Genomic DNA, 8,454 nt, shown 5'->3' on the forward strand with positions numbered 1-8,454 from the left:
ATGTTGCCGAGGCTTTTCCGTCCCCATCTCTTATCAGCTGAGCCGAGCGCTCTCTTTCCCTATCACTCTACCTCCTTGAAAACCAAACCAATTACCATCAAACTGTCCTTTTCTTATACTATAATAATTGTCTTGAAAGAAAAGTAACTGTTAGTAGAATCTATCAATTTTATAGAACTAGAAATTCAGGAAAAGCGATCCCATGTGTGTGGTACAATAATGTAGCTCCCCACTCTTGGCGCACTAATAATGGCCCAGCGTCGCCTAAGCTTCATCCACGACCATTGGAAGCGCAACAACCGCTTTACACAAAGTTGCATCGTTAGCGAGTAATAAAGCACACACCACCACCCGTCCGTCCGTAGCATGAGACAAGCGGCGTGCGTGGTACCACGGCTGCGGTACGGACCATTTTATTACCATATCAATTGATGATTACACGAGACGAGACCAGAGCACCCAGACGGCAAGGGAAAACAATCAATAGTAGTCCTGTGTGTTTGACACGCCTCTTGCCACCCACCACCCAAAGACGAGAGAAGAGAGACCAGACACCCTGATGACGACGACGATGATGTGACCTACCTAAACGGACTACGCGTAGTATGCAACCAAACGGAAAAGGAAATATCTTGGAAGAATTTCGTCCAAATCCTCCAATGGCCACCACCAAACCCAACCCACCACTGATCATCGCACGGCGATCGGCGCTGATCGGCTTCAGGGCTTCCACAGGATGGTGGTCTCGGCGATCATCGAGGTGACCACGTAGGGGTCCATGTTGGACGCCGGCCGGCGGTCCTCGAAGTAGCCCTTGCCGTTCTGCTCCGTCTCCCGGCCCACGCGCACCGACGCGCCACGGTTCGCGACACCCTGCAGAGCAAGATGGTGTTTAGAACCACAGTTGGAGTAACGAGATACGGAAAGGTTCAGATGGTTCAGAGTAGAAGGCAAGGGGCGCGTACCCAGCTGAAGGTGTTGATGTCGGCGGTCTCGTGCTTGCCGGTCAGACGGCGCTCGTTGCCCTCGCCGTAGGCGGCGATGTGCTCCTTGTGCTTCAGCTTGAGCTTCTCGACGGCGTCCACGATGACCTTGAACCCGCCGTCCTTCCTCATCGACTCGGTACTGAATGCAGCAGAGTCGTTCGTGATCAGCAAAATAGCACGGTAAGATGAACGGATCATGTCGATCTGGTCGAGTATCTCAATCTCAATTACCTGTAGTTTGTGTGAGCACCAGCACCGTTCCAGTCGCCTGGGATGGGCTTGGGGTCAAATGTGACGACAACTCCGGCGATCTCGGTGATCCTCTGAAGAAAGGGAGAGTGACATTTAATCACAAGAAATTTTAACCGAACACGATGTCATTCCATCACAAAAGCCTCCTCCCTTATCAGAATAAGATCACATGACTATTATCATTACCTCAAGAAGGTAGCGAGCAACCCACACTTGGTCACCAGCAGAAATGCCAACAGTCGGGCCAACTTGGAACTCCCACTGAAAACCAAACATAATAATTCTACCATGGTCAGAGAGACAGTAATTCTCCAAGACACAGAAAATAGGAATGTCCTGTATTGTAGCGGTGTTTCACCTGTCCGGGCATGACCTCGCCGTTGATGCCACTGATGTTGACGCCGGCAAAGAGGCAGGCCTTGTAGTGGGAGTCAACTATGTCACGCCCGAACGACTTGTCAGCACCGATACTACAGTAGTAAGGACCCTACACACAAACAGAAGAGGTTGTTGAGTGTACACTTCACCAAAATTAAGGCCAAACGTCCAAGTTCAGTCGGTCAAGCCGAAAGAGGCGTACCTGAGGACCAGGGAAGCCACCAACAGGCCAGCCGAGAGGCCAGTTGATGTCCTTCTGTAGGAGGGTGTACTCCTGCTCAATACCGTACCTATCATCGCAAAACAATACGATCAGTGAATCAATCATCATAAAACAGTTACTAGATCATTATTTTTTTAGTGTTCGTAATCATCGATCAAGTTCGTGTGTTATATTTATATATACCATGGCTCCTCCTTGGCAACATCAGGGTTGCTAAAGATCTTAGCAGCGTTGTATCTCTTGTTAGTGGGGATTGGCACTCCAGCTGGGGTGTAGCAATCGCACATGACCTGCAAGTGGTTCGAATTTAGTAAGGGGGATCTTGATTACTAAGGATGTTGACGAGATGATGACCATTGGATTCCCTCTCTATTGCACTGTACTAGTTAGGTAGACCAGACAAGCACACCTAATAACCAAAAATATCTAAAAAAAATTCAGAACCCTGAGGGGGTCCTTGACTGGGATACAATTTTCGTCAGAAATAGGAGTAGGAGTAGCTAAGAACACTGGACCAAGATCATTCAAATTCTACATCAGAGGATAGTTAAGTTGATCTGCCCTCTTAATGATACTCGTTAGTCTGTCGTAGTTGACCAGAACTCCCTCCGTCCGGAAGTACTTATTGGAGAAATGGATGTATTAGACATATGTTAGTTCTAGATACATCCGTTTTTAACGATTTCTTCGACAAGTAATTCTGGACGGAGGGAGTACTACACTGCAGCCTACAGCCTACAGGCGCAGATCACTTGCACGGTAGTAGTGCTACAGTCTATTACATGAGTGGGGTGGTCACTTACAAGGATGTTGTTGCCCTTCCTGAACGGGTCCTTGAAGATGGCCTGTGGGCTGCAGCGTGGCACATGCCCCAAGGGAAACAAAAATTACTCCTTGGGTCCAAAGTAACAAAAAGATTGAACTGCACTTCACAGAGGTAAATGGTTCTGTAGGGGCATGACAAATGGCACTTACTACAGGATGACCTCGCTGTCCTCGCCGGGGGCCTGGCCGGTGCTGGAGCCGTCGTAGTTCCACTTGGGCAGCTTGCTGGGATCGGTGACCGGGCCGGGGAGGGTCTGCACCAACCAGAGCAGCAACAGTAAATTCACACAGTTAGCAAAAGGGAATCTCGCAACCTCTGATATATAAGCACAAGAACAGCTCAGTAGCGGATAAGAAAAGTGATAGGACACGGCATAGAGGGTCATGGGATCCATGCCGGCCGGGGAATCTTTATCTGAATCTGTATCTTACCCTGGCCTTGCTCCTGAGATCCATGCCAGATCCGCCGATCCTGCAATAAATCCAAAATAAATACACGGTGAATATACCAGCAGAAACAGTCCACAGAAACCAAACTCATGATCGCGCATCGTTCACTGTTCACCGCGGTTTTTGCCGGGCACAGTGAAAATATGGGTACTGGTCTCGGTGTTCACAAGCTAGAGTGTGGGATATTCATGGAGGAGGAGCAGGGCCTCTGACCGCGCCGGGCCGGGGCCATGTTGCGCAGGGGAGGGACCGGGGGGCAGAGGATGCCACCGCAGAGATCCTCCCCCCAACAGGACAAAACGTACTGCTGGTACGAATATGGTAGTGGCACATCCATCCTTGCGTTGCGCATATCCGGAAGGGGGGTGATAAATCACCACCGAAAAACCAAAAACCTCTTCTCGTCGCGCTGCCATGCCAAAAACCTATTGTGTTTCCCAACTCTCTCTCCCTCTCAGAACGGAACTGAACGGAACAAGAGAAAAAGGTGGCGTTTACCACCCACACGAGCGAGCACCGCCGCTCGCTGCACCCACGAGCGGATCGCGAGGGCGAAAAGTATTTTTGATTAAAAGAAAACACTAGGACGAATCTGCGCTAACAGCGCAAACTACGACGACGGCCCCATGAATTTAGCATCGAGAAAAAACCCAGCCCCCCGAGCGATCCCTCCTCCTCCTCTCCGCGAACCAGCCGCCGGCGGCGGCATGAACCCGGCCGGCGGCCAAGAGAGACGCAGCGAAGAAACGGCCGAAGCCCGTCCGTCCGTCCGGGGGAAGGAAGGAGGACGTACCATATGTACTCGGCGATGATCTTCTCCGTGGAGTCGGTGAGGTCGAGGTTGAGGAGATCGGTGAGGAGCGCCATGGCCGGCTGACTGAGGGCGGGCAGGCAAGTCGCGGAGGAAGGAAGGCGGGTGGGGGTGGGGGTGGTGCGAGTCCAAGGGGAGATCGGGAGGGCGGCTATATAATGGCGACGACCCAGCACCCGGCAGGAGCAGGAGCTACAGGGAACCCCGTCGCGCGCAGTGCGTATCCGTGTACCGCCGCTATACGTGCGGGTTTTCCACCAGCTTTCTCTCAGAAAGATATGTTTATCTCCGCGGACCTCCGCCGTGGCGACGTCTCCTTCGCGGGCTCGGATAATAATAAGAAAATATTTTATGTCCGGTAAGTAGTTCGTTCGATCGATCGATCGACCGGGGGTGGGTAGGTGCGCGATGTCACGTCCGCCGCACCCGACGCCGGCGCTCCCACGACGATGACCCGCGGGGCCGGCGCCTCGCACGGGCCCGGCCGTCAGCTGTACGGTGCGGCGTACGGAGTCTGGGAAAACGGGGGGTTGTTGCAGGAAAATAAAATAAAATATTTTTAATGCGTTGCGGGCGGCAGCTTTGTCGATGGTGTGGTGCTGCTGGGAGATTGATTATGAGTTCCGAGCATAGGGGTAAAGTAAAGGAGGTTTTTTTCTTCTTTTATTTTTCGACGTTTTGCTTTGGAGACGAGTCCAAAGCTGGAATAGATTGATTGAATATTTGCTGCAATTTAATCATGCTAGCTAGCTACCTAATGCTGCCCACCTCATGCGCCAGTGGGAGTGGGTTGCAGATTCAGGGAATCTTCACCCGCCGGGGAATCTTGCGCATTTCTGCGTGCGCACATAAATTTTTGCAGATTTATTGAGGTGCAAAAAAGGAAGCGACTCACTAGCAAAGACCACCACGATTTTGCATAAATGCAGTGCTTCCATTTTTATTTTCTTACTCCGGAGAGCCACGTTTGAAACACGGGGAGAATCTTTCTCCGGCGGTGCGCTTTTTGAAAAGGTTCAAAATTACTCCAAAACCTGGGCTTGTAACCGCAAGAGTCACGGAACCGGCTCCTCTACCGTGCCTTGTGGCACGGCAGGGTGCTACAGTGCTCGCGCAGTGGAAGAAACAGAAGGCACGGCAGAGTCACGAGGAGGGGAAGGGAAATGACGAGGTGGAGCGCACGTGAGGTACGGTGCGGTGAATCGATCGCTGGTTCAGGAAAAAAGCTGAGGTATGAACTGGTGCGACGCCAGCACGCACGTGACCCATTTGTGCCGGGGATCTTATTTTTCCACGTTTGATTGATGTGAATCTTGGTTGGCATGCCGGCTGCTGATTCGGTGTGGGTATCTGCCCAAATCGGTTACTCCTAGATTTTATCCCAAGCGATATATATGAAAGGTTGCATTTGATATTACTATTCAGCTGATTGCCTTTTTTTTCTTTGTTGTGGTGAAAAATATTATTTAGGCTCCATCGGCATCGGTTAGGGTTGTGAGAACGTAAATTTGTCGTCAGTGCTGACAGAGCTAAAAGAGGGAACCATGTGCGAGTGTGTCGACCTCGTCAGACTTACAGGTCAAGAGTTTAGGGCGGTTATAGTTGGAGCGTTCATGAGAGCCGAAGGCCCACATATGGCCAGCCAAAGAAGGCGGGTGCCTATGATGCAAGGTTGGATTGAGGATGAGGCGGTGATGACGAAAGGAAGAAGATGGCCGACAAGGAAGAAGGATTGGCACCTATACGGCGAGCCTAAGAATGCGGTGCCTATGATGCCACGTTGGACTAAGAAGGCAATGGTGATGATGCTATGAAGAAGATGTCGACAAGGAGGAAGAAGGATTGACCAAGAAATTTCGGTTGCATTTTATATTTTATTTGTTTCTCTCAGCTCCATTGCCATCATCGATCAGTCGGTGGCTCAACCTCATGATCCTAAACGCTAAATGGAGGTCTTCTACCTCGGTGGTGTCGATGCTTCTACCTTTTTTTCCACTGACAGGTGCGGTTGCCTTCAACTACGTCTCCGTTATAAGAAAAAAAAACACCATTGGGATAGTTTTTAAACTGCTACAAACATATACGAAAATCATATATCTTGGAGAAAAAGAGGAAGAAGAAGAAGAAAGAAAGAAGAAGGTTGAGAAGGAAGAAGAAGGATTTGCCATGAGCCTAATTTTAGGAGGAGGAAAACATAAGAAATACATACATCTATAATACTCAACTTGTCATTTAATATTTTGCTTGTTCCTCTTGACCCCGCCACCATTAACGCTCACATGTAGTCGGTGGCCCTGTCACGTGATCCTAACTGCTCTGTCGAATTCTCATATCTCGGTGGAGTCGACACTTCCACCTTGTAATCCACTCCTTGGTGAGGTCGACGTCAAGTGTGTTAGAGCAGAGGGGAAAATGCATCTAAAATAATACCCTCTGAAAGGACCGACATGGTTGACTAGAGGGGGGTGAATAGGCAACTACCAATTTTTAGCTTTTCTTAACAAATTAGGGTTAGCAACAAATAGGTTGTCTAGATGTGTAACTAGGTGAGTAACTTATTTGATGCTAACAACAACAAGAAGAGCAAGCAAATGATACAACACAACAAGAGCTTGGACAAAGTAAAGGTAAGAGATAACCACAAGTGAAGCCGGTGGAGACGAGTGAAAGTGCAATCATGCCCTTAATCATATTTTGATGTTGATGACAACACATATGCTAGGGACTAATCATGTTTATCAAGTATATCTCAGGATTATGTCTCAAAGACCGTGTGCATGGATCATGACTAGGGACAAAAAGCATATAACTCAAGAATGGAGATACAAGATATTGACTTCATTTATGGTTTGTTCTTGAGTATAGGGATCCCGCACTATTAAGAGGGGATCGTTGGATCTAGTGAAAAACTTGCTCAAAGCCACTTTTCCTATACCTTGCCTTCGGACGAATGGTTGGGGCTCTCTCCACAACCGAATTGGAGGCTTCCAACGAACCACGGATCTTCACCACAATGGAATGTGGCTCCGAGGTGATCTCAACCGTCTAGGATGCTCAAACACCCAAGAGTAACAAGATCCGCAAGGATTAGTGCGGGGAATCAAATTACTCTTGCTAGAAGTGTAGATCGGGGCCTTCTCAACCAATCCCTAGAAATCAACAAGTTTGATTGGCTAGGGAGAGAGATCGGGTGAAAATGAGCTTGGGAGCAACAATGAAGTTTGGAGGAAGAAGAGGTGAGGTCCTCTTGAGGAAGAAAACCCCCATTTATAGTGGGGGACAAATTCAACCATTATGCACCTCTCAGCCCTCAAGCGAGCGGTACTACCGCTCCAGGCGCGGTACTACCATTCTGGGAGCGGTACTACCGACTCCTACCAGGATGTACGCGAGATAAGAATAATAGGGGAGAAAACAGAGGAACTGGCGGCGGTAGCCGCGGTAGTAGGGGCGGTACTACCGTCTATAGGCGGACTACCACTGCTACAACCACCAGTTTTCTAGGGCAAACAGGTAGCACGGTAGATACCCTGAGGTACTATCGTAAAACCCGACACGAAAAATCGAGGCCCCAACCACGAGTGGTAGTACGAGCTGGAGTAGCAGCGGTACTACCGCCCATAAGCGGTACTACCGCTGCTGCCCGCGGTACTATTGCTTGCAGCTCTCCACCCCTTCTTCGGCACACACAAAGCACAACTCCAACGAAACGAAAAGAGGCAATGGGTGCAATATGAGTGTGTCCGTGTTGATTCCATCCGAACCTTTCCGCAGCGGACCCCCTCTTGATACTACAGTTTTCCGTACGACTCAAATCCACCCAACTGAGCCGAAGGAAAGAAAATTGTCTTCACTTGAAACTCTGAGGGGCACAAATCGTCATGTGCCATATGCTTGATAGTCTGAAATGCTGAATGCATATGATTAGTCCGCAAATACATTGTCATCAATCACCAAAACCACTTAGGGAGAAATATACCCTAACACCCTCTCCGTCCCAAAATATAGCGTCATTAGATTTTTCAAAGTCAAAACATTGTAATCTTTGACCAAGTTTACAGATAAATTAATCAATGTCTAGAATACGAAAATCAACATAATTGGATTCAGCATGAAATATATCTACGCATGGTATATAATAGAAGGGCAGTGCGTGCTTTGCTGCGCCGTTTATGTTCTTGGGGTTGTACATGTTTTATGTTTAAATGATCATTTTATTTAAGTTGTGAAAATTATTTACATGCTAGTTGGTTTGCTGTGTGGGAAAAACAATGGAGTGTTTTTTTATAAGAGATGCTACACCTACGGATAGACTTTACGCAATCATGATTATAGATGATGTGTCAATTTATGGTTGAAGATTAAGGGAAGTGACCCAACGGTGAAAATCATGGAAGTGACTGGTGGGAGAGTGTTTGTTATGACCAATCCATAGCAAATTGTCAATGAGTGTGTTATTTTTGTTTTTTTATTGTGGTGTTTGTGTAGGTCTTTTTGATCATGTGATTGGAGCGCGTCTTTTAATTGAT

The 8,454-nt window shown here is 48.5% G+C and overlaps 1 protein-coding gene across 1 annotated transcript; it reads right to left on the reverse strand.

Annotated features, from left to right (window-relative positions):
• Nucleotides 1-381: 381 nt before the first annotated feature.
• On the reverse strand, nt 382-4,064 carry LOC119326067 (glutamine synthetase). Its single transcript, XM_037599768.1, has 11 exons — nt 3,908-4,064; nt 3,097-3,136; nt 2,815-2,918; nt 2,643-2,691; nt 2,023-2,129; nt 1,819-1,906; nt 1,597-1,725; nt 1,425-1,499; nt 1,218-1,309; nt 966-1,125; nt 382-873 (listed from the first exon to the last, which is right to left on the reverse strand). Exons 1-11 carry the CDS (start codon nt 3,979-3,981, stop codon nt 721-723), a joined length of 1,071 nt encoding a protein of 356 aa, XP_037455665.1. The 5' UTR covers nt 3,982-4,064; the 3' UTR covers nt 382-720.
• Nucleotides 4,065-8,454: the final 4,390 nt, after the last annotated feature.

This window comes from Triticum dicoccoides, chromosome 6B (genome assembly GCF_002162155.2).
Source record: "Triticum dicoccoides isolate Atlit2015 ecotype Zavitan chromosome 6B, WEW_v2.0, whole genome shotgun sequence".
Lineage (NCBI taxonomy): Eukaryota > Viridiplantae > Streptophyta > Magnoliopsida > Poales > Poaceae > Triticum > Triticum dicoccoides.

What these genes read in the sequence shown, in the direction of transcription:
- LOC119326067 (XM_037599768.1), bottom strand. Translation starts at nt 3,981, where the DNA reads ATGGCGCTCCTCACCGATCTCCTCAACCTCGACCTCACCGACTCCACG. An exon ending in ATCATCGCCGAGTACATATG is followed by an intron (nt 3,137 to 3,907) that starts GTACGTCCTCCT and finishes GATTTATTGCAG; the next exon opens with GATCGGCGGATCTGGCATGG. An exon ending in TTGCTCGCTACCTTCTTGAG is followed by an intron (nt 1,310 to 1,424) that starts GTAATGATAATA and finishes CCCTTTCTTCAG; the next exon opens with AGGATCACCGAGATCGCCGG.